Consider the following 26,044-nt stretch of genomic DNA (forward strand, 5'->3'; position numbering starts at 1 on the left):
AAGCCTCATGAATTAATCATAAGCAGGCAAAAAATTAACTTCTTCAGACACATATTTTGATGGGTCATGAGGGAGAATGTAAAGTGATCTGTAAAATATTCTACTGATCCTCTAAGTATTAAATTATTATACCTACAGGCTAATTTCAGAGAAGAAAAGAGTTTTTCCTCCTCCTTCAGTAACTGAGTAGCAAATTTGAAAAAAATACAGGTTTGTTATTTTCTAGGATTGTTAGGAAGAGTGTACATGAGCAATTGTATGATTTCCTGAAAACCAGATTCTTGTGTTAATTCTTGTTTTTAATTTCTTTCGCTATTTTTCTTTTCACTTTTAAGTTATTTGAATTCTAGATTCTTATAACGACAACTTATACTTCTTGTTGATTTGGTGAAATGTGAAACCAGACAAATGACTCATCTTTCTCACTTTAGGCGTCTAAAGCACTGAATCAAATATGGACTTCCATACTTGCTTAAAAGCTAGTTTTACATTAAAATTTTTTTCCCCTTTCTGCTTTTCTTTTTTTCAGCCAATGAAACTGAAATTGCATTCTTCTGTGAAGAAGATTATAAGAACTTCAAAGCTAATCCCGTTTCATCCTGGTGAAAACCTCACGAGGCTTCCTTTTTGCATACCTATATTAAGCTCTTTATTCCACTAGTGAGTTTTTGAAATTGACAAATAAACCTAAAAAATTAATCCCAGACTCTGCTATTTGAGCTAAAATCTGTGGTGTTTTTTCTCTCTGCAGGGGTCATTTTTTCTTTCTTTCTTATTGTAAAATAAGATACTTATTAGAAGAACATTTGATGTTTTTTAAATGAAAGAAAGTTACTCAAAAATCATCATGGAATATTGGTTCTTTAGTCATAATTTGTTTTCCTGAGATTAAGGGTTACTTTGATGGCTTGTATATTGGGTTCTTTAAAAAGAAGATAAGACTAAGGTCATTCTGTTTATTCTGTATTTTTTCCATAGTTTCTAATTAGAGCCACTGTTACTCTCTTCAGCTAGCAGAGATCTTAAGGGTCTCTTATGACCATCAGTGCCATCTTTTCGCTCACAGTGATACACACCACTATACGTGAAATTGAATTGTGTATATTTTAGGGAAGTTTTCTGATGTAAGAGGGTTTCTTCTTTTCATATTTCAGCCTACACAAATAACATTGCTGAAATGTCTTTGTCTGAGCTGTGTTTCCTGACCTCAGGAGCAAACTATAATAGAACCAAACTCATTTATTTGGAGAGAGAAGGTAGCAAGATGTTTGCTCTTCTGGAACAAAATTGTTCATTGAGACCAAATCTAAGACATGGAAGATACATTGTTTCAAAATAATGTAATACTTCTGGTTCCTAATAATGGCTGACTATCAGTGCTGAAGAGTAGTAGTTTCAGAGGGTTCTCTCAGCCAGCGTGTACCTAATCCGAATTCCTAGAGGGGTTAATTTGCTCTAGAATTACTCCATGAACCCTTAAAATTGCCAGTAGGGCAAAATGGTTTCAATATGGTAAAGGTTAACTTAAGAAAACTCATTCTTTTTAAAAAATCAACTTTCACAGTCTAGTTAACATAATCCGAAGATACTCTGCTTTGTTGAAAGATTTAATAGAGGCTTATTAAAAACAAATTTTATTTTATTCCTTGTATCATTCATTAAACAAAGTGCTGAATGCACAAATGACCCAGGAGTTAATAAAGAATAAAATAAGACACACTTTTTGCCTCAGTGAGTAGCGAAAGATATATAAGCAAGTAATTTTAATATAATAGCAGTGACAACTGCTACGGAGGCATTGATGATGGGGTAATTAATTCTGTGTGGGATTAATTTTTATTTTAAAAGAAGTCCCAGTTGCACTTTGTCTTAAAAGATTGCATAGGAGTTTCTGCTTAGTAGAAAATAAAGGAAAGGCTTTTAGGAAGAGGCAATAGCAGATGTAAAGGCAAAGTACTGTGAAAAAGCCAAAGGTTTTCAATAGAAAGTACAAGTATCAATGTCCTGGAGGGTAACGCACTTGGAATGGAGTGGAGGAAGATAAGGCCAGAAGGGAGGTTGAGCTGGGCCTTACAAGTCGTGCTAAGGAGTTGGAACTTTAGCGGGTAGTGGGAGCCAGTGGAAAGATTTGAGTCTGGTAAATGACATGGTTAGATTTGTATCTCAGAAAACGAGCTTGGCAGCAGTGTCCAGACGGCAGAAAGACCAGAAGACGCTCGTCACAGACCAGGCGAAGACTGGAAGGCCTGAGCTAGGGCACAGCAGAGGAGAGCAGACCTTGGGACAGTGGTACCATTTGGTCATGCAGTAGATGGCAAGCACTGTGTTAGGTACCTTACATATATTATCTCATTTCGTTTTTATGGCGGCTCTTCAGTCTTGATTGTATCATATCTATTTATAGATGAGGAAATTGGGGCCCAGAGAGGTAAAGTAATTTACTCAAGGCAATGCAGTAATGTGCAATGTGATTGGAGCGGGGTCTGTCTTAAAATCCTGACCCATTCCGTCCTCTGGCCTCCCAGTAGAGGAGTGAGGTGGAAGGACCAGTAGGAGTTTTGGAACTTGGTGAATGGCCGGGTGTGGACGGTGGAGGAGAAGGCGGTGTGGAGACTTCAGTGATTCTGGCTGGAGTGAGTGACTGGACGGATGGCGACAGCATTAAGTCAAATAAGGAATTTAATAAGTAGAAGAACAGGTTAAAGCATATTCCATCTGTTCATTTTGCAGACATTCAATTTACACACTTTTTTAAGTAAAATTAAGCATATGTACCTGTAAATTTTCTTTTCAATAAATAATGCAAAAACATATATGTATAATCCTTTATTTGGTGTATTTATTTTCTGTATTAGAAAGTTACATATAGGCTTTCCCCCCCCTTACAAACAGATGTAAAAATCAAAAATAGAAATATATTATGACTAAAAAGGACTTTTACCAGGCATAGATGATTGGTTCAAAACTATAGAAAACATAGTGTAATTCACAAAATCTGTGGATTAAAGGAGAAAGAAATTATGCTTGTCAATAGGTACCAAAAAGCATTTGATGATATACAACTCTATGCATGAATAAAAGCTAGGAATAGAACAGAATGCTCTTAACTTGTTGAAGGTTGCCTACAGAAAACCCACTTAATGGAGAAGTGTTTAAGCAAACCTGTTAGATATAAAAAGGACAAGGATGACCACTATTCCCAGTACTATTCAGAATTGTTATGCAGGTCATATTGTAGCCAATACAATAAGAAAAGGAATAAGAACCACAGATATTGGAAAGAAAGAGGCAAAACATTCGTTTGCAGACAATATGAATGTAAGAGAATCAACTGACAAGTTACAAAAACTAATAAGACTTTAGGAGTGCTTGATAATGAGTCTAAAATGAAATGTGCACAAAAGCAATAAAATGTTACTAGAGGATATAAAAGACCTAAGTAGAGAGAGAGAGAGAGATTACATGTTCAAAGATGGAAGTTTTGGTAAATTTCAGATGTAGGTTTTTACCTAATCTGTAATTTAGTGCAACCTTAATCAAAATCCCAAAGGATTTATATTGGAATTTGACAAATTGATTTTAAGATTCATTTGGAAAAGTAAATGTGCAAGAATAGCCAAGATCAATTTGGAAAAACAGTGGGGGAGATTGCCTACCAGGTATCAAAATGCATTTTAAAGCTGTAGTAATTAACACAACTTGGTAGTGATACAGACATAGACCAAAAAAAATCAGTAGACTAGAATACAGTATAGAAAATGACTAATGTATACGGAAACTTAGTATATAAGAAAGGTAGTATTTGCAATCAGTGGAGAAAAGAAGGATGTTTAGCAGCTGGCTAGGCATTACAAAAATGATTAAGGGCCCTATTTCCTACATTCACTAAAATTTCATATGAATTATATAAACATGAAAAACAAGATGATGAGCTTATTAGAAAAAAATATAGATTATATTTATGACCTTGGGGTGGAGAAGCCCTTCTTAAAACACAAAATGCAAATGCCATAATTTACTAAATTTGGCATATCTATGTGAAAAACTGCATTCCAAAAAAAAAATCATAAAGGTTGAAAGACAAAGACTGGGAGAAACTACTTGCACTTATAAAGTAGACAAAGGATTAGTTTCCAGAATATATGAAGAACTCTTCCAGGTCATTGAGAAAAGGACAAACGTACAACAGAAAAATGGATATATTTTATACAGAAGAAATTCATAAAAAAGGAAACATATGACTTATGTGAAAAGCTGCACATCCTCTTATTCAAGGAAATTAACACAACAGGGTACTGTTTGCATTCTTCAAGTTGGCAAAAAGTAAAGGGTTTTGTAATAAGTATTGGCATGTATGCCTACGCTGCCAATGGGAGTATACATTCGTGTACTTAGGCAAGTAGTCTGGTGTGGTATCTATTAAAATAACAAATGTGCATATTGTATTGACCCAGTTCCACTTCTTTGCATGTGTCCCAAAGAAACCCTCTCCTGCCTGCAGAAGGAGGCGTTTATAAGGGGATTCACTGCAGTGTTACTTATAATAGAAAAACACTGTAAACCACCTAAGTGATGTCAGTAGGAGATTAGCTAAATAAAGTGTGGTATATCTGTATTCTGGATTACTGCTTCATCTAATACAATGAGGGGCATCCATATTATTTACTGACATGGGACGGTCTTTGGGACGTCTTGATAGGATGAAATTGCAGAGGGACTCATAAACTGTGAGGTCATTTATTTTTTAAAAAAGCACAAAATGATAATATAGTGTGTATGTATGTTTACATGAATGTACACATCATATACATGTATATGTACATATACACGAAAGAATATACACCGAATCGATAGCATTGATTACTCTGGGGAGGGGACTAGGATTAGAAGGTGAAGGTGGTAAAAAGCCTTATCTGTAATATTTAACTTAACTAGGAGAAAATTAGTAAAAACTAATGCATGTGTAGAAATTAAAAGAAGCAGGAAAAAAACCCAGCAGGCAATTGGCATTAACATTTTGGCATATTCCATCTGGGTTATTTTTTCTACATTTTTTAATGTTTCTGATCTTTTTGGTGTGTTTTAAGTTATACAAGTAATATTTGCCTGTTAAAAACGACCAACTTGAAGGTAGGAAAGTAAAAATCCCCTTCTTCAAGGGTGACTCCTTTGCATAGCTTAGGGTTCATATTTTCAGTGTTTTTTCTTTTTTTCTGAGAATATATCATTATTTAAACAGGCATTTTAAAGCATTATCACTTGCTGTATTTTGAAACTTTACCATTCTCTTAAATATGGTCGAGAAGTCTCATTTTCTTTTTGAATGGGCACTATGTGCCAGATGCTGCCTGTGCTTGATATAGTATCTCATTTAAGTCCCTGAGTTGGATAGAGATGTGAATAGCCCCACGTACATTAAATGGAGAAGATAATGCCCACCTCACAGAGTTTTGGGGATCTAGTGAGACATGCCTGCAGGGCACTTGGTAGACAGGGCCCAGCCTGAAGCAAGTGCTCATTAAATGTCTTGTGATGCTTATTATGAGCAGCGCAGCAGCAGCAGCGACTTCATTTGGGAAGCGAGAACCCTGACACTCTCAGATACTAAGCCTCTTGCCCAAGGCCTAAAATTTGAGAAGCCAAAGGGCAGGTTTCTTCTGGCTTCACGTCACATGTTCTGCCACTCCTGAAAACAAGGGTATCAGGCCCTTGGAGGAACATGGTAGGAAGTTTGTCAACCATAGGCCAACAGTGTCCCACTTTTGTAGGTTGGCACCCCTTCTACATGCATCTTTGCCTGTCTCAGTTGAAGAGAACTTGCTGTCTCTTCTTGGGCCAAAGGAACATAGAGGCCTTAGCGCCACTAAATAGCCAAGCCTAGTTTTATGTGAGTTTGAGGAGCTTGTTGCCATGGTGGAGGTGTTTTATTTCCCTTTTTTCCTGCCTGTTCCAGACACATGCCGGGGAGGTGATGATGCTCTTGCCTGTAGGAAACCCAGAGAGCTGGCCTGCCCTGGGCCCCTTTGGAAAACTGCGCCTGCTGGCTGAGGAGAGGACGGGAGGGAAGAGCGAGGCTTTCCCACGTCCTGCAATGGAGCAGGCAGGCGGGAGTCCAAGATTGCTGAACCACATCTCCAGTGGGCAGAGGAGTCCAAGTAGGACAGTGTCCGAGGAACTGGGCTCTTCTGTTTTTCATCGTGTGTGCATGTGTACACGTGTGTGTGTGGGGGTGCACGTGTGTGTGTGTTGGGGGAAGGGCTCTGACTATTGGTTACCCTTCATTTTATTCTTGAAAACTCTCGTGATTAATCAGATTAGCAAAGGTAGTTGAAGTAATTTACTTAATTGGTTTGGGCTTCATATTTTGAACTCCACCACCAAGACAGTGGGGGTGGGTCTCTGCAGGCCTGGGAAGTACCCATCTCTCACGTTGAAACCACGGCATAAAGCCCATTGCCACTCCTGCCCTTCCACTCTGCACCTCCAGCATTTAGGGGAGGTGAGGATGTGGTGGAAGAGAGCACAGCGTTTGTCATTCCTTTCCATCAAAGGTGATACATTTATTCAGTGACTCAGACCTGAGGCCAGTTCCCCCATCCACACAGGTGCATTTTGGGTTGTAATGCTAACATCGACTTTGGATAACGGCCTTTGGGGACTCATTTTTTGATCGTTAGGCAGTGAGAGGATCATCTCACGTGTAATGATTTAGAGGAAACACACAGGATGTGTGTCACACTGCTGTGCAGTGTGGGTTTTAGAGAGCAGTGACCCTGCTCCGTTCTGTGCCACTGGCACTTCACGTGAGTATGCAGTAAATAATGTTCATAGGCGGCGAGATTTAAGATGGAGGAAATCACTTCAGGTCCCAGATGATGTCATATGACTTTAGAAATAGGTGAAGGCAGGCCGTTCTGGGAATGCTGCCTTAGAGACTCAAGCTTCTAGTTTTAGCCTCAGTCTTCTGAAGTCCAATACATGGGAAAAATGCCACCACCAACAAGGATAGTCTTGTGGTCACTCAAAGCAGTGACCGGAGTTCTCTTAAGGCTCTGATTCTCTGACAGGACTGAGGTAAGTGGTAAGGACGAGGATTGTGAGGAGTCCTCCGCCCCCCTCCCACCCCATTTCTCACTTGGTGAGAAAGGAGAGCCACAAAGATCAAGAGCTGTCATCTTCAATCCTCTCAGTGTTAAATTCTGTTTAGCAAAAAACAAATCTCATTTAATTTCCTAATCTTTGCCCTTCCTTGTCCCTCTAACCCCAGCTTTGCACCCTATGCCATCAGACTACACATTGCCTGCCTCCCCACCCTCTCGTTGCAGACACCTGCAGGCCCACATGCCACTCCTCCTGTTCCTTGACCATCTTAGCTCCTGCTCACTGTCGCTGTGTCCATTTCAGCTCCGTCGTAATTCAGTTCTTTAGACACAGACAAGCCTTCAGTACCACGGGCCTCTGAGGTCACTGACCAGCTTGATTGTACCATCCTTATCATCTGCTCTGTCTCAGCCACTTGCTCCTACAGTCACACCTTAGCCATAGGTGTCGTCAGTAACCACACTCTAGTCCACGACATAATCTCAGTATCATGCCTCCCATTCTCTGACCGCTGCCTCCTGTCTTTCCATTTCTCTCCCTCTGGTGTCGCCCTCCAGCAATTCTTCAACCCCACCCAACCTGCAGTAAATGGACCCTACCATCTTTTCACTATCCTTCCCCCTAATTAAGATTCTCCAGTCCCCCATTGTCATTCCTTTCTACACACCCTCATTTCTCTTACGACCCACACCCCTCCAGGTTTAGTTCCACTCTCTGCCTTCTCCACATCTGCCCTGGAATAGCTGCACACGGCCGGATAAACATATGTTGGCTGATAAAGTGTTAATTCACGACTGTGAAGGTCGAGTGTGCTCCTATCTCTGCGGTTCCACATTTCCCTAGTTCCTTCGCTCTCCGTGCTCCCAATCCTCACACCTCCTCTCCTCCTCACTCTGAGCTGCCACACTTGCTTCCTGCGTCACAGAAAATAGAGGCCATCAGAAGATGGCTTGCTCATGTCCCCCCGCCTCACAGCTGTGCCGGGTACCCTGCCTGCCCTCCTGTGACGGTGGTGAACTAGCTGTGCTCCTTTCTAAGTCCTACCTGTGTGTCCGTCCCACCGTCTCTCAAGCACCTGTGAGCAGCACCGCAGCGCTTGTCCTCCCTCTCTCTGGCATCGTCACATCGGCCCTCTTCACCAGGTCACTCCCACCAGCATGTAAACATGCTGTCATGTCTCCCACCTTGACCCTCCCACAACACTTCTCCCATTTTCCCTTTACAACAAGATTCCTTAACAGTAATCCACAGCCTCCTGTTTCCACTCTCTCTCCTCTCGTTTTCTCTTGAACTCTCTCTGGTTGGACTTCCATCCCCATCGTTCTACTGAAGTAGCTCTGGTCAAGGTCAACAATGGCTCTTCTGTTGGCAGAGAATAAGATTTTCTGTCTTCAAATTAACTGAGCAGCATTTGGCACATGGAATCAACTGACACCCTCCTTGCAAACACTTCCTTCACTTGGTTTCCTGGCGCTCCACTGGCCACTGGTCCTCCTTTCCTTTGCTGGTCCTTCCTTATCTCCTGAAGCTTTCAACATTGGAACGCCCAGGGCTCAGTCCTCTGACTTCTCTAATTACATCTACTCTCTCCATGACCTCTTGCATCTCACAGCTTTAAATAACAACTAGATGCTATGGAGTCCCAATTTTATGCCACAGTCCAAATCTCTCTCATGAATCCCACGCTTGTATATCTAACTGGCTACTCGAACTCTCCATTAAGGTGTTTAACAGGTGTCACCTAATAGATACCTGAGACTTTAACATGTTAGAAACTGAGCTTCTGAGCTTTCTCCCTAAACCTGGTCTCTCTTTAGTCTTCCCCACCAAAGGAAAGAATTCTAGCTGTCCATTTGTTCAGGCCAAACATTTTGGCATCATTTCTCTTTTCCCTCTTATACCCCACATCCAGTCCATCAGCCAGTCCTGTTTGTGCCATCTTCAAAATATATCCAGTGTCCAGCCTCATCTCACCTCTTTCATTACTATCACCTGGTCCAAGATACCGCTATCCATCACCTGGATTATTGCAGTTGCCTTCTAACTGGGCTCCCTCTCCTCCCACTCCTACCCCCACTACAATTCTCCACCCAGCAGCCAGAGTGATTCTTCTAGAACATAAGTCAGATCCTGTCATGCCTCAGCTTAAGACCTTCGCTCAGAGAAAAAGCCAATTTTCTGCTGAGGCTTACAGGATCTTACATGATCAGCCTCTCCCACCTCTGTGAGCTCATCTAGCATCTGCCCCCACTCTGCAGTAGCCACCTGGCTATGGGTCTCATCCTGGTGCATGCCAAACAGACTCACACCCCAGGGCCTTTGCACTTGCTCTTCCCTCTGCTTGCAATGCCTTTTCTCGGAGTTATTTGTGGCATTGTCTCCTCATTTCTGTCAGGTGTCCGCTCAAATGCCGTTAAAGAAAGCCTCCTCGCTCACCCTACATAAAATAGCAAATGCCTGCCCCCTGCAGCACACCCTGTCCTTCTAACTCTACTTAAAAATATATTGTTCTGGTCTATCTCCTGCTATTAGAATGTCCCCAGTATATAAAACAGTCCCTGACACTTAATAGGCCAGCAGAAATATTTCTTGAATGAATGCATGACTCTGAGATTGTATTTGAATTTTAAAGCAAAACTTTACAGATTCTTGAAGCTCATCTCAAAGCGAAGTAGACCCATGAAGATTGGATAAACTCTAGAAGCTTCTTTCCTTGAAGAATGGTCATCCAGATTTATACCCTGATGTAGCCTGGGCTCTGGAGAAATTGGCCAGCAGTCCTGGATGCGTGTGTGTTTCAAACGGAACTGAGGACACGAGATGAGCAATATTAACACTCAGTTTGTTTTCATCGGTCTGAACCTAGTTGCCGCTGCACCTGCTTTTTTATGCAGCTGACAGTTCCTCTCCGCCTTGCAGCTCCTGTGTATGCCCGGAGGCCATCCTGCGCCGCCTGTGGGGGCTTTTTTACCAGCTGGAAAAACGCCGTGGTGGTTATTCACCATCGGCAAGATCAGTGTCCTAGATTGTCATTTGTTTCTGTTTGAACTGTCCCTGGGAAGCTGAGGAGAAATCTGAACAGTGGATTCTACAGCTGTACAAGTTACAGCAGGATTTTTTTTTTTTCCCTCTTGCCTTAAAGCAAAGTTGCTTGTTTTAAAAGTGACCTAGAAGTGAACTCATGGTGACATTTAAAATTAGACAAATTGAAAAAGGCAAATGGGGCACTTTTGCATGTTCTGGAATTATTTGTCTTTCAGTGTTTGCTTTAAGCAAGCCCGATGAGAAGGGAGGAGCGTTGGCTTTGAAGGCAGACAGCCCTGGGTGACAGCAGCGGTGTCACCAGCTTGGAGGTGTGACCTTGAGCAAGCTGCTCAGCCTCTCTGGGTCTCAGTTTCTTCTCCCGTTGAGTGGGGACATTAACACTGACCTCTCAGACTTGCCCTGAGGCTTCAGTAGGATGACCTGGCTCGGTGCCTGGCACGCACATACTGTATTTGGGGGAGAGCTGGCACGGTGCTATTTCACGAAGAAGACTGTTCCTCTTATTACACAGAGGGAACATTTAGACACAGACGAGGGGCTGTCCCACAGCAAGCGGTGGGCAGCAGAGCCAGGCCCTGCCTACCAGTCAGGTGTTTCTCGCTGCGTGCCAGTTCTCTCTCCCCAACCTGTCGGCTCCAACCACACAGCCCAGCAGTATTCCTGGAAACCAGGGAAGGACTCCATTTTCATTTTCCAAGAATCCTTCCCTTCCCATCCCCTTTCCTGGTGCAACTGACTCTTAGCAATTACCTGCCACATGTTTCTTGTACATGTCCTCTTTCTTCCGGTTGGAATTGTTCCCAATTAGGACTGAGCTAATTAACAATAGCAGAACAATTTAAATTTCCTTTTTGTAAGAATAAGGCCCTCCCTTTTTCTATTCTCTGGGCATAATTTGATTAAAACGGGAGCGGGGGTAGGGGCGGTAGAATAAATGGATACAGAGGTGGACACAGAGGTTGTTCAAACAAATAGAATCTTTGGGAAGAAAAATCTTGCCAAGGCAGATTTTGCAGGTAGAATGTTCTAGACACCTGCCCAGGCTTCTCTCCCGGTGCTGATTAATGCCGACCGTTAATCTGGGCATCTTGCAGAGCAGCTCTTCCTCCAATATAACACCTTTCCAGCTGTTTTAGCCAATACTCATTACACAGACTAGAAGGCCAGGCAGCAGGTGGAGTCGAGGGACGTCTGCTCTGGACTTGGTCCCGTCTGCCTGCTGTCTGCCACCAGGTGTCAGCAGAGCCTGCCTGGGCCTCCAAGAGCGAGGGCGGAGAGGGCCGGGCGTCTGTCGGTGACTGTGCTTAGTGGGTAGGCTTGTCCATCTGTCACGTCAGCCTTGGAGGCCGTTAGCTGACAGTCAAAGCGTTCAGCCTGTCAATGGTACAGAATGTTGTACTTGTGTTCAAAAGCGATCGTGTGGTTGCTGCTGCCTAAAATTTTGATTTACTTCAAAAGCCGGTGCCTAATTATTTCAAAGCCAATACCTAACTTTAATCAGACCTCTGTAATCTTACTTATTTCTAAAATGAATACCAGTAACGTGTTAACGCTTTGGAAAATGCCCCTTCTTCTTTGTAGCTTCTTTTTTTTTTTCGCCAAGATTGACACCTGAGCTAACAACTGTTGCCAATCTTACTTTCTTTTTCTTTCTGCATTTTCTCCCCAAATCCCCCCAGTATATAGTTGTATATTTTTTGTTGTTGTTGTGGGTCCTTCTAGTTGTGGCACATGGGACGCCGCTTCAGCGTGGCCTGATCTGTGGTGCCATGTCTGCACCCAGGATCTGAACCAGTGAAACCCTGAGCCGCTGAAGCGGAGCGCAGGAACTCAACCACTCGGCCACAGAGCCGGCCCCTGTCGCTTCTTTAAAGCTAAGGATTGACAGGTGGCAAGCAAGTGTTACCAGAGCCTTTGTTAAAAGCTTCCAAGGGTACAGTATTTTCTGCAATGTCTTTTGTTTGGCTGAGGTGATAGTTAAACAAACTGCTTCTTAAACCACTGATAGTAGAGAATACATTCCGCTAGGGGAAGGGCTGGGAAGCTATTCCTTGCGCGGAAAAGGCGAGCCGTAAAGCAGTGCCTACAGCTTTGGGAGCCAAGAGTGACTCCTGCCCCAGGGACACGGGGACTGTCTTGCACCAGGAGGTATCTCTGCCCTTCTGAGGGCTGGAAGTTCCCACATGTGATTCAACGAGGCCATTAACTCTTTGAATGTTTACAAAAAACCTTGTGTTTGTTTCAGGATTATTTTAAAAATTAAGAAATATAGCTTCAAGTAGTGAACCTGAACTAAAAATCCGTCTGCTTTGGTGCAGGACTACCTCCGTGGGTTCTCCGCATGGTTCAGCTCAGGTCTGGTCGACAGAAGAGAACTATTTGGGCAGAGGGCTGAGTTGGTGCTAGGAGCAGAGCTGAGAGGAGGGCTGAGGTGGCAGGGTGTCTTTACAGCTTTGGAGATTCTGTTGTCTAATTTCAGTCCCCAGTCCTGTCAGTGTCACTGAGCTGTTGCGTGCACGCACCACAGCTGGTAGGTGCTTCCAGACTAAGGTGCTGAGGAGAGACTTGGTCAAGTGGAAGATGAAACATGGAAGCTGGAAAGGAGAGAGGAGAATCCTGAGAAGGCCTATTTGAGGTAGGAGCTCTTTCAACCCCTCCCCAGCTCTCCCTTTGCCAAATGCTTATGGCCCTGGGCTGAATGGGACACTCCTGACCTAGTGAGCATTCTGTGGTCTTAAGTCTCCCACGTTTGACCGAAATGTGTTGAGTCCTGTTGATGAGGATTATTTTGGGCTGGTTACTTTTAAAAGCTGCAGACGGGAAGGAGACTCTGCAAAGTAGAATTTGCTTGCCCTTTGTTAAGAAATATTTGCATTTGTAAGGGAGGTCTCCATCTGTGGGGGTGTCTCCCTCTCTGCACCAGGAAGAGGGGGGGATGACCTTATCTCTAGAAACTCTTAATGGGGCAGGCAAGGACATCCTGACTTAATCCGGTCTGATTCTTATCTAAAGTTATAGGGCCACCCAATAACCAGACCCCACCTGCACTGATACCATTTTAACGACTTTTTTTATATATTCTTTCCTTTGTCTTGTAAAGAGATAACTCACATACCTATGTCTTAAATTTAGCCCTACCCTCAACCCATGCCTGCAGCTCTTCCGGCCCATGGGTCCTGTCCCCACGCTATTCCACACTATTCTCTGAATAAAAGAGCACTACTGCCAGACCTTGAGAGTCCAAGAAATCTTTCTTTCCACTCCTTGGCTTGCCGAGCCTGCATCACTGTTATACAAAGGTCCTGGCAACTGGCCTTCCTCAGGGTCTCCAGATCAGAGGGACAGAGCAGCTGACTGAGACAGGAATATGTGCCTGCCTCTCTGTCTTCTGCCCTCCTCTCATTCTAGGCTAGTTGGGCTCTTTGGTGTCCTAGCCCAGAGGCCCTTGAAGGTTGAAAGCAGAGGAGCTTGAAGACAGATTCCTTCAGCCTCTGCTGAGAGCCTTAGCGGGTCAGGCAGATTTTGCTAGACGGCTTGAAGTGGAGGGGAGTGGGGGAGGGGGAGGGGGCTGGAGAGATGCCCCAAGGCGGAGGGGATGGAGGCCTTGCAGGTGTGAGTTCCAGGGGGGAGGTCTGACCTCAGAGGGAAAGAGCTGCCCTTCCTTGCTTTCCTCTACTCCCGGTTTCTGGAATCCTTTATCATTTTCTTTCTTGTTTCACTCACTTGTTGGGCTGTAGCATGACCTCTAGTTTGTTGTTGGGGCTGTGGGGTTGATTCTGACTCCCAGCGCCCCTGTGGACAGCAGAGCTGAACCCTGCCTGGTCTGTCTGCGCCATCCTCTCCCTTTCCTGCGCTCTATCAGACAATGCTCTGCTGCTGTTCACAGGGTTTTCATGGCCAATTTTTTGGAAGTGGGTGACCAGGTCCTTCTTCCTAGTCTGTCTGAGTCTAGAAGTTCTGCTGAACCCTGTCCACCATGGGTGGCCCTGCTGATATTTAATATACGGGTGGCATGGCTTTCAGCATCAGAGCAACATGCAGCTGCCACAGTACGACAACTGACTGGTGAGTGGTGTGGTTCTGTGACCAGGAAATGAACCCGTGCCATGGTGATGAGAACCCAAGATCTTAACCACTAGACCACCAGTAGCCTCTCGCAGTTTCCTAAAAATGGGTGCATAGATGATACATGCTTTAGAATGTTTGAAAATGTCTTTATTTTTCTCTCAGGTACTGTTGGTGGGTATTAAAGTCTAGGCTGAAAACACCTCTGTTCAGAATTTTGAAGGCACTGTCCCACTGCCGTTTGGCTTACAGGAAGCTGTTGAAAGGGCCATTCTAATTCTTATTTCTTTGTATGGAAACTGTTTTCTCTCTTTAAAAGCTTTCAGGACACTCTCTCCATCCCAGGTGTGCTGAATCTCACAACTTTGTGCTTTGGTGAGGGGGTGCTTTAAATCTTTGGGCTGGGTATTCGGTGGACCCTTTTAATCTGGAAACCCCTGTCTTTCAGTGTGGGGAGATTTTCTCGTATAGGTTGATCGTTTCTTTCGTCTCTGTTCTCTCTGACATTCCTAGTAGCCAGAAATGAGATTCCTGGATTTTTCCTCTAAGTCCTTAATCTTTTGTCTTCTGGTTTTCTTTTTTGGGAAACTTACTAAGCTTTATCTTCCTTTTTTCCTATTGATTTTTAAATATTTCTGCTATCACATTTTCAATTTCTAGTTCTCTGTTTCTTTTCTACAGTATCCTTTTCTTAGGGGTGTAATGTATTCTCTTTTCTCTCTAAAGACGTTAGTTGTAGTTTTACTTAAATGTTTTATTCCACTCCTCACATTGTCTCTGGTTCCTCCGGGTTCCTTTTCCCAGTTTGCTTTGGTTTCCTTCTTACGTGGTAGAGGCATTTCTCACGTCTGTCCATTTATACTGAGGCTCAAGGTGCTAAAAAGCTCCTATGAGCGCTCTAAGCTTGGGTGGGACCTGCTTCTCCACGGAGCTCCAGGTGCCAGAGTCCAAGAGGAAACCTCCAGTCTCCTGCCTGGGAATGGCGTGCGGCTCCCGGGATTCAGAAGGGGAAGAAGCCGGCGTCTTGGTCAGCCCTCTCCCCAGCACTTCAGCTGCAGCTTCCTCAGCTCCATCTGGGCAATTCCTACCCCTCCATCCACTTTCCATCTTCAGAAATGGGATGAACTCGCTTGTCCCTGATGTCTTCTCTCCTGGTCCCACTTTCTTCATGGGCTTGCATTGATATTATCCTTTTACTCTTATTTTCGAGGGGTTTCCAGAGGAGGTGATATAATGAATGTGGGCAGTCTACCACGTTTAACTGGAGGTCTGCTTGCCTTCTTGCTTCCTTCCTTCTTTCCTTTTAAAAAAATTCAAGTATAATCTGTAGTGTACAGTTCTATGAGTTGTGACAAATGTGTAACCTACATCCCAATCTCTATCTTTACAGAACACATTCATCATTCCAGAAATTTCCTTCATGGCCCTTTTCAGTTCCCTCCCTGCCTCTCTGCCATCAACAGCCACTGTTCTGATTTCTGTCACCCTAGATGAATTTGGGGCCCTTATTTTTGAATGTCTGAGGAGAATATACATGCGGTCCAAATCACTCTCCCAAGTTAACTGACTCAAGAACAACTTTATTGTTACAAGAAATCGGAATTTAAGTGAGAGCCACGCTATTTTATATATATAAAAAATAAACACAGAATTTTGTACAAATCTAGCCTCCTTCTTCAGGAGGGAAGAAGGTTTATCGTTTCCTGGAAAGGCTTTTGAGGAAATCAGTTTTCTCCATAACCAACAGAACTGTGTATCACGTACTTAGTTGAAAAGTCAAGTAATCAAAAAAGATCCTTGATGTCTTTGAACAGACATTGTGTCCCCTTTGGATCTTCAAGGTCATACTCCTTGTTGTTCTTCTGAGCAAAAACTGAGATTTCCCTTGTTTTCAAATGTATATCTGACCTCTTATCAAAACATATATGATTGGCCATCCTTTCCGATACCTTCTGAAGTGTGTGCACATGTGGGCACAGGCCCTCACGGCAAGGGTGGCGGTGAGGGGTGGACCTTGGGTGGCACTGTGTGCATAGAGGGAACCTGCAATGTGTTAAGAACTGGGGTGTGCTGGTTGCCTGGCTTCTGGCTGGTGGTTGCTCCCTCCATATAAACTCTCCATGAATGACAAAAGCCATATTTAAAAATGCCAAGTCTGAGTTGCTTTCCCACAGCAAGGTTCAGCAACCTTGCAGGACAAGCCAGGCCATCAGAAGGGAGATGGGGCCGGGTGCAATGACAGCTGGCGCTCAGTGAGGGCACACCCTGGGCCGGCTGCACTCAAGCACTGACATAGGGTCACTCAGTTACCCCACTAGTAAGGGGCGCAGCTGGAGTTTCGAGCCTGCTCATAACCAACTCTCACACTGTCTTGTAAAGGAGGCAAGGGGCACTCTAAGGGTAAAAGGGAGGATCCTTATACTCACCGAGTGTCTTAGAAAACATTTCCTAATTGTAGTGAGTGAGTGCTTTTTCCTTTCACTCCTTTCTGATACCTCCTCAAGATGAGTCAGCTCAGACTTCCTGGAATTAACATCTCCTAAGAGCACCCTTGCTTTTCTTTCCACTGCTTCGGCCCTGTTTGGGCCCTCATCATTTCTCATCTTGCCCATTGAGACAGTGTCCCATCTGGTGTCCTTACGGCAGACTCTCATCCATCGAGTCCATCTGTCACACTGACTGTCAGAGTGATCTCTTAAAAATGCCAGTCTGACTATGTCCCTCCCCATTTAAAACCCCCCGATGGGTCCTTCAGGATAAAGTGCTCACTCTAGCATGGTGTTGGGAACTTCTTGGTTTAATCTCTAACCACATCTCCGACGTTTCTCTGATTTTAATTTGGCGCCTTCCTCCTCTCTCCCACAGCCCTCCTCGCTGCCCTTTGCCCATTCCCTCTGGACACATGCGGTCACATACGTCAGGTTTCTCACACTGTTCTCTGGAATCTTCCACCCTCTCTCCACTAGACCAGTGTCCATCTTGGGAGACAAGAATCAAGGATCACCTGGTCTCTAAGATCTTCTCTGACCCACCCCTCCCACCACCTCATGACCAGTAGACTTGACTATGCTCTCCTTTGAGTCCTCACCATGTCCTGGCCAGTCTATTACAGTAATTATTACATGCTGTGGCCTTGCTTTTTATATGTTGATCTTCCCCACAAGATGGGGCTCTGCCCGAGTGTGGGGAACGGGTCTTATTCACTGTTGCAGCTCCACTGCCCGGCACATAGCAGGATTTAATAAGTTTATAGACCATTTATTTATGTAGGAATGAATGGATTCACTTTCCCTAGTCATCATATACTCTTCTAAAAGTCACTAGACTTTCTGGAACTTATATTACAGAATTCACATACCAGCAATAATATCCAGATAACTCAGCCTATGCCAAAATTGCCTTGGAGATTATCTGTGCCTCCCAGCTAGGACCACAATTTCTGCTTCTTTTATATTCTCTCCATGCCCTGATGCAGCATGGGATGGGCACTACCTATTTAAAATGTATTTGTTGATTTCAGGTGGCGAGGTGTTGGGGGTGGGATACGAAAGGCAGAAAATGTGGTCCCGCAACTGAGGCCCTGCCAGAGAAAAAGGGAGCTAGGACAGATCCGGGGGAGAAAAAGCCCCACTAAAACCAACTGTCAAGACTTTCCTCCAAAGTCCCCAAAGATGTCTGCACACATCCCAGGAGCAGCCCTTCCGAGCCGCGTGACCCTGGAGGTCTTCCTTCACCGTGTGATTTGTTGCAGGAGAAATAAGGGAGGCGTTTCGAAGCAGTGAAGGTCACTTTGTTCTGAGACTACGGCACTCTATCATGTTAAGTAAAATGTCACTTGATAGTTATTGTGTCATTCTTCTCAAATGATTTTATGCACAGTAGATAATTTTATTATATATATGTATATAGAGAAGAGTTGGATTTGATTAAATTACTGATTTTTAAGAAATTGGTAAGAACATGAAAACAAATGTGTATCCTTTGTTTAAGGAAACCTGAGGAGGGAATTCTAAGATAGCGATGGTTGGCCAGGACAGTGGTGGGCTTTTTCCTGTGACCGCCCTTATCTGATCTTCTGCACGAGCCTGGGACATAGATATCGTGTCCTCTCCTTATGGATGAGAAAACCAAAGCTCCGACACATTAATTTGCCTGAGGTCTCTACAGCCAATGTTGCAGAGTGTAGGCTCCAAACTTTAGAGGTCGTTCACATTATGCTACCTATAGATATTCAAATCTAAATTCATTCACATGAAATTCGGGGTTAAATCCGTTAGAAATTTGTCAACCATGAGTTTCTGTTGGCAATACCCATAGTATATCGATTCCTTTTTATTTTTTATCTATGTACATGTATTTAAGTTTTAAACCTGAAAAATATTTTCGCTGCTAGATTGGGGGGATAAATGGATGCACAGTATAGAAAATAAACACAGGCTGATGTACCTCAGTATTTCCATGTAGGAACAGCATGAGGACACCTGGAATAGTATTTCAGGTGCAGGTAATTTGACAATGTATACCTAAATCAATATTACACAAACCCAATGACCCATCGAGGCCTCTTTGGGTATTCTGTGGGCACAGTGACATACTATTTAAGAGCAGAGGCTCTGGGGTCCATATGACTGTGGCCAGTTTACTTTGAGCCCCATTTCTCTCATCTGTAAAATTAGGCTAATAGTGTCTACCGCATGGTATTGATTAAATATCAGGATGTGTGTCAAGTGCTTAGCACACTGCCTGTCCACCGTATGGCTCAGTGAGGGGCAGGTGGCTCTCGTCAGTAGCTGGATACACACACTCCTTGGCATCAGTTAGCAAGGTGCACTCTCCTCATTAGGAAGATTGAGAGGACGCCAAGAAACTGAAGTTGGCTGCTGGCTAATCATGGAAGGCTTCTGGGAACCCTAGTGTTTGGAAGGAAAAAAGACGGGGCTTCGAGCAGGCATGAGCATGATGTCTGAAACCATTTTCACGTCATGGGTGAGCGCAACGAAAAGCTGGATCCTACCAAGAGGCCAACGCCGAGTGTCTTGGTTGTGTTCCCGAATGACTGGTCATTTCATCACGCAGTCGAATAGGGCTGTATTCTGGACTTTCTGGGCAGTCTCAGAGTCCAAGATTCAGTCCTATCATCAAAGCCCAATTTCTGATTTTGGGATTTGATAATGGGCACCTAGAAGTGGAAAAATCCTCCGACCTCAGTCTTTACATTTAATTTAAATAAATTTAATTTAAATAAAATTTTAAGTTTTATATTGTAAAATAGAAATGGGACAAGGAGAAGAGAAAGGGGAGAAATAGGAGCTGATGGGAGGAGTGCAAGAAGGACCGAGGGAGGAGGAAGTCAGAACCAATGCACACCCTGGGTTGGACGCCCAGGAGTGTCGGGAGAGGGCTTGCAGCACTGGGGGGCAAGCACGTTACATGAACCAAAGACCCGGAGGGCAGGGAGGATAGCAATAGAGGCTGCGGGGTGCGGAGCCCCTGCGCACCCCCTGGTCCCCCTTGCCCCTGCCCTTGGTGCCACCACTGGCATCCAGCCTGAAGCCTTGAGGGAGATGTCGCCAGCATCTCTCAGGGATCCTGGGCCTCCTGCCAGGGGCCCGGTAGAGAGATTTCCCCAGTTGAGAGGGGGCCTACCCGGACCACGCTCCACCTCGAATGGCCCAGTTAATTATTCCCGACACTCACCTAAGGTGTTCAGCTTTCACGGCTCCTCCTGTGCTCATCCACAAGGAAAGAACCTCGGAAGTGGACGCTCTTTCGGAGGGACTTAGAAGAATTCTCCCAAGGGCAAGAAGGTGGTTTCCTATCTCAGCCCTGAGGTTTTAAAAGAGTGAAATGAGAGTGTTTTGTGATTCTGGGCTTCATGCTTTCACCCTATTCCCCATTTCATCACACCCCTCAGTGCTATGAAATTTGGATTATTTTTTAATCTTCCCTTCCCATTTTTGTTGTTCTGGTATTGAACTGATTATGCAGAACTGTGTGTTGATGTCACTGTGGCACCTTTCCTCCAGGGACAGAGCTGTGCTTTCTGAATGTCCCCCTTAATCCTCTTCTGGAGGGAGGCTGCACCAGGGTGCTCACCCCATCCATCAGCGCCCGCCAGGACTGACACTTTACAGCCGGTGGTAACCTGGGCCACCCAGAACAGGAGGTTTCGAGGTGCCAAGATCTCAAATCCATTGCCCACTCCTCTAGCCATCCGTCTAGGTGACACGGGTGGTTAAAAGAATAAATGCATGAAGATGAAGCCAGCTCTGCCTGCGAAAGAGAATAGAAGGCAAGTTGGCTGCAGGCTGTCACCTGGAATCACCTACTGGGATGTGCTGAGTCACCCCGAGACAAAGGACAGAGAGGAGGCTTGGTGAGTGACAGGCCCCCCTGCAGAAGCTTCAATTCAAAGTGAAAACAGATTCTCTGCACCAGAGCCAACCTCTCAGTGTAAGATATTTCGCTCTTCACTCAGGGATGTTTGTGATAAATAGATCGACCCAGGAATGCCTCCTTCCATTTTTCATTTATAACTTCAACTCTAGACACCTCACTTTCCCAAGTTTTTACATCATCATGGCCTTTCCAGAACTTTCCAGAGCATGTACAGTTTACTCCTAGTGTATCTGGGGAAGACTTCTGTGGTAGCACAGTAAGAAAGTTACTTGTTTCCCTTCTCTTCCCGATCTGCTGTTTCAGTGGAGGAGGAGACCTCGGTTTGGTGTTGACACATCCTTATGATTTCCTCAGCCTCATTCCCTCCTGTCTATTGCATATATATATATATATATATATATATATATATATATATATATATTTTTTTTTTTTTGGTGAGGAAGATTGGCCCTGAGCTAACATCTGTGCCGATCTTCCTCTATTTTTTATATGTGGGATGCTGCCAGAGCATGGGTCGATGAGCAGTGTATAGGTCTGCACCTGGAATCCCGAACCGGGGAACCCCAGGCCACAGAAGCAGAGGTCGCAAATTTAACCACTACACCACTGGGCAGCCCCTGTTCTGTATTTTTAAAGACAGACCAGGGCCACTCCACTAAGCATTTGAGCAGGTAAACATGTAGCTAGAATTTAATAACACTATTTTGTTTTTATTTATTTTAAGGTTTTATTTGTTTTAAGGCTTTATGACAAGTAATACCGGTTTTCCATTAACGTTAGAGGTGCTTATTTAGCAAACGCTTAACATAGCACTTACTCTGTGGAAGGCCTGTTTCAAACGCATCACAAAGAGAAAGTCCTAGGATTCTCATAACATAATCATAAACCTCTGTGATAACAACTATAATCACCCTCGTTTTATAGATGGGGAAACCGAGGCACGAGTGGGTTAAATGAGGTTAGGAAGTGGCAGAAGCAGCGGTTGAAACTGGGGCAGCTTGGCTCCAACCTTTGTGTTCTTAACCTCTGCGCCGTGCTGCCTCTCCAGAAGGAACACTTGAAAAATGAACGTATTCAAGGAAAGAAGTGAGTTGTTTAAAGAAAACATTGATATAAGAAAAATAGGGTTCACACACTGTTGGAAACAGCAGAAATTGTGAAGTTGAGCTAAAAGGAGTGCAGCTGGTGGCTACCCTGGCCTGCAGAATGAAGAAGGGGCAGCGGGTTAAACAGGACCCCAGACACAGTACACCCCACCCAAAGGGTCCCGGAGCTGCAGATGGAAGTTCTTGCAGGTTGATTCTGTACTAGAGACACCTTGCGGGAGGAACATGTTTGTAGTAATATGGACATGCACGCCCCGCACGTGCACGTGCACGTACACGTACACACGTACGTGCGTACGCACGCTGCTGTTTTTCCTGTCCCGGATTGAGACACAGCGTTATCTTTACCCTTCCTTATCTTCTGTAACGTGTATTGTCTCTTTTAATTTTCACGACAGCCCATGGAGTGGTTTTCATCCCCACTCCCCAGGATAAGCTGGGGAATTTGTCCGGGCCCCTCTCGGGGTGACAGGGCGGAGCAATGCCGGGAGCTCAGCCCAGGCCGCTCCTGAAACCCAGCAAGTCTTAAACCAAGGCGGTACTGTCAGTGACTTGTTGAAAAGTGAGCTCAGTCTTCTCGCATTCTCTTCCAAAAAAAAAAAAATGTTGGGTCCAAACGTGACTCTGGGCCACGATTCTGAGACTCTTGGATTTAAATAATAAATAATTTAAATTTTAGAGGTTGATTTGGATTTGCCAGCTCTTTATGTCACCAAGGAAGGACATTAAAAACAAATCCATACTTCCCTAAATAGCAACAAAGTCCATGTATCTGCGTGTGTGCGTGTGTGCGTGTGCAAACGTGTGTGTGTGGGCATGTATGTATGTATATGTATCCTATATGTATTTTTTTCTTTTGGGGGAATATTAGCCCTGTGCTAACATCTGCCGCCAATCCTCCTCTTTTTGCTGAGGAAGACTGGCCCTGAGCTAACATCCATGCCCATCTTCCTCTACCTTATATGTGGGATGCCTACCACAGGATGGCATGCCAAGCGGTGCCATGTCTACACACAGGATACGAACCAGCGAACCCTGGGCCACCAAAGTGGAACATGCAAAGTTAACCGCTGCACCACAGGGCTGGCCCCTGTATACTATATATTTTTAAAAACAAATGAAAACTTCTTCATGGAACCAAATTGGCAGTGTTGGGGAGCCACTGTCTGGAGTGCCTGTCTGTTATTTCTGCCGTCTCCTGTTGGCTGCTTAATTATCTTAATTTTAAAATTATCTCCTTCAAGTGTTACCAAGAAGGTATCTCCCAGTTATCCTGAAACTGACTCTTTTGATTGTGGACTGTCCTAGCTCTTACTTTCTGCAGGTTTTTAAAAAGCTCCTTCACACCCAGCACCATCTCCAGTGACACAATAAGTCCTAGGAGGCTGTGAGCTACAGGAGGGCGGCTGCAGTGTCTGTCTTGTTCCCTGCCCTGTCCTGGAACCTAGCACAGTGCTGGCATATAGTAGACACACAGTAACTGTTTGTTGAGTGACTGAATGAATGAACGAATGGCTGATGAAAGGGAGAATTACATTTTGAATTCTTTGTGTGCAGATCTGAATAACTCAACATATGACATATTTGTAAATTACAGTGCATAATAATGAGAGGTACACTGTTAACCCACCAAACAACTTAAGAAAAAAGCTTGAGTGTGCCTCCCCTCTCATTCTCCTTGCTTTCCTCAAAATAAAAACCATCCTGAATTTTGGGTTTATCATTCCCTTGCTTTTTAAATGTGTAGTTTTAAAAATCACGTATGTACGTATTCCGTGCTAAATTTTGTGTTTACCACCCTTGCTTTCTTAAAATAGTTTTTAAAATCACATATGTATGTATCTCTAAACACTGTATTGTTTGGTTTTTGCCTGGTTTCTGAAGTTTATAAAAATGTACCATACAGCTTATTATTTTTTCCTACTTGCTTTTTTCACTCCATATTATGTTTCTAGATTTCACCGGAACAAGAGGTGGTTTATTTTCCTTGCTGACTAATAAATAGGCCATCATCTGAACAGTACAATTTATTCACACTTTTTCCTGTCAATGGGATTTGGGTTGTTTCCACTTTGGGGCAATTATGAACAATCCTGCTATGAACATTCTTTTTAAAAACAATTTTAGTTGTTAAAGTAACATCAGATACACACATACACACTTGCACACGTGTATATATAGCATAAGAAAAAATGAAAAGTTAATGAATTAAAAAGTGAACACCTTTAAACACCCCATGGAAAGGAGACCAGCTCTGACCCCGTCCGCCCGCCACGCTGCCTTTCCGGAGCACATCACCCGCCTCCTCCAGCCTGACTTCCGTCTGATCGCCTCTTTTACTTTCCTTTGCGTAGTATCACCAATTCCAAAACTACCACTCAGCTGTGCCTGTCTTTCAGCTCTCCTTTCATCTGTAGGCTCCCACTCCACCTCCCCTCCTTCCTCCCGCCATTTTGAAATATTAGGTGACAGTTTGCACCTGTGCGTTTCCCTGGCCTGCTTTTATTGTCTGCAGGGATGTTACTCTCCTTACTTTTTCCTTGAATAACGGTGTGGGATTTGACTTCAATCCTTTTCTGTTACTTATGTGTACATGAGATTAGATTTCCGGGACTTTCACACGGGAGGTCTAACTGAACAGTGGTTCTGATGTCGCAACCTCACAGCGCCCTCTCTGCTGTTTTTGTTAAGTAGGAAAGAACTATGGCACCTCACTTAGACATCTTCTGACTCTGTTCTGTACTTTTATGGGGAGCCTCTTTTTTTCTTTTCTCTCTTTTCCTGACCTGCTCCATTTGGATTCTCTTCCAGCAGTTACTCCTCAGCTGGGGTTCGTCCTGGATGGGAGCCTGGGCTGGTCAGTTCTGAGGGTTTCCTAGGCCGGGTCCGCCCCTTGTCCCCAGTTGCTGGCGGAGTACGCGCCTCCCTCCTGGCGACGGGCGCGCTTCTCCGCTTGGCCCGCTGGCTTTTCCGTGACTCACTGTCGTTATCTGGGGTCCCTAGGTTTGTGAGGAGGGCCATTGCTCCCTCCGGCTTCCTCTGACACAGCGGCGGCGGCTGCAGGTCTCGTGGGTGTGTCTCCATCCACTGGGGTTTCAGGGTTTGTGGGATCTGTGTCATCTAGTTTGTCGCAGTCATTGCCTGTGGGGTTTTAGTTTGCAATCCTGGCTGCTGTGTGTATCCTTCTGCGGGATTTGGAGAGATTAAACAGTTACACCAGCACGGCTGCTGCTCCCCAGAATCCCCATGAATATGGTTATCCACGTTTACTGCGGTACACCTACAAGAATTTTTCTAAGTGTACTGAAGGGAGAAATTACAGGTTCTCAGGGCAAATATCTGACATTACAAGATAGTGCTAAGTTGTTTTCTAAACATGTTGTATGGGGGCTGCCCGCGGCCAAGTGGTTAAGTTTGCACGCTCCGCTTTGGCAGCCCAGGGTCTTTGCCAGTTAGGGTCCTGGGCATGTGCATGGCACCACTCATCAAGCCATGCTGAGGTGGCGTCCCACATAGCACAACCAGAGGCACTCACAACTAGAGTATACAACTGTGTACTGGGGGGCTTTGGGGAGAAGAAAAAAAAAAGGAAACACTTGTTAGCTCAGGTGCCAATCTTTAAAACAAATAAATAAAGATGGATCAATTTATGCTGTCATCAGCAGAATACAGAAGTCCCCATTGATCCGGATGCTTGCCAATATTTGGTATTGTCTGACTTCTTGATTTTCCCTATCTGCTAGATGGAAATAGTTATCTTTTTGTTGTCTTCATTTGAGTTTCGCTGAACCCTAATGAGGTCAAACACCTTTTCATAGGTTTATTTTTTCCCTATATAGTCTATTCTATGAATTGCCTCTTCATGTCTTTTGTCCAGGGTTCCTTTGGGTTGTCATTTTTTTTTAATTGATTTTAGTTCTTGCAAAGTATATTTTCTGTTTTTATTTTACATTATTTATGGTGGATTTTGATGAACAGTTCTTAATATTTTTACTGAGGTAGAATTCATACAATTTGAAATTCACCATTTTAACATGTCCAATTCAGTGGCTTTAGAATTTTTACTATAGTCGAATATATCATTGTTTTCTATTATGCTTAGTGCCTTTTGTGTCTTGTTAAAGAATCTTTCTCTGCCTCTGTCATAAACATGTTCTATATTTTCTCCTATAAGTATTAAAATTTTACCTTTGAAAATTGAGTCTTTATCTGGAATTATGTTTAGTAACTGGTGTGGGTGGGATTCAGTTTTTCCCCATATGTTTAACCAATTATCCAGGCACCATTTATTGATTATTACCTCCTTTTTCCCAGTAATCTGCAATGCC

The 26,044-nt window shown here is 44.1% G+C and overlaps 1 protein-coding gene and 1 long non-coding RNA gene across 15 annotated transcripts in view; one reads left to right on the forward strand and one right to left on the reverse strand.

The window, feature by feature from the left end:
* Window positions 1-2,813, forward strand: part of C18H2orf76 (chromosome 18 C2orf76 homolog) — a 70,005-nt gene extending 67,192 nt beyond the window's left edge. For all 14 annotated transcript variants that reach the window (XM_070241784.1, XM_023622780.2, XM_005601445.4 and 11 more), the window contains one exon: window positions 530-2,813. In XM_070241784.1, the coding sequence (XP_070097885.1) occupies window positions 530-606 (77 nt within the window). In that variant the 3' untranslated portion in view covers window positions 607-2,813. The remainder of the gene's footprint in view (window positions 1-529) is intronic.
* An 11,681-nt stretch (window positions 2,814-14,494) lies between these two features.
* On the reverse strand, window positions 14,495-24,609 carry LOC111768880 (uncharacterized). The gene is made up of 3 exons (XR_002801493.2): window positions 24,503-24,609; window positions 19,909-20,037; window positions 14,495-15,511 (listed from the first exon to the last, which is right to left on the reverse strand). It is a non-coding gene; the product is annotated as an uncharacterized lncRNA (long non-coding RNA).
* Window positions 24,610-26,044: the final 1,435 nt, after the last annotated feature.

Source organism: Equus caballus, chromosome 18, assembly GCF_041296265.1.
Source record: "Equus caballus isolate H_3958 breed thoroughbred chromosome 18, TB-T2T, whole genome shotgun sequence".
In the NCBI taxonomy this organism is placed as follows: Eukaryota; Metazoa; Chordata; class Mammalia; order Perissodactyla; family Equidae; genus Equus; species Equus caballus.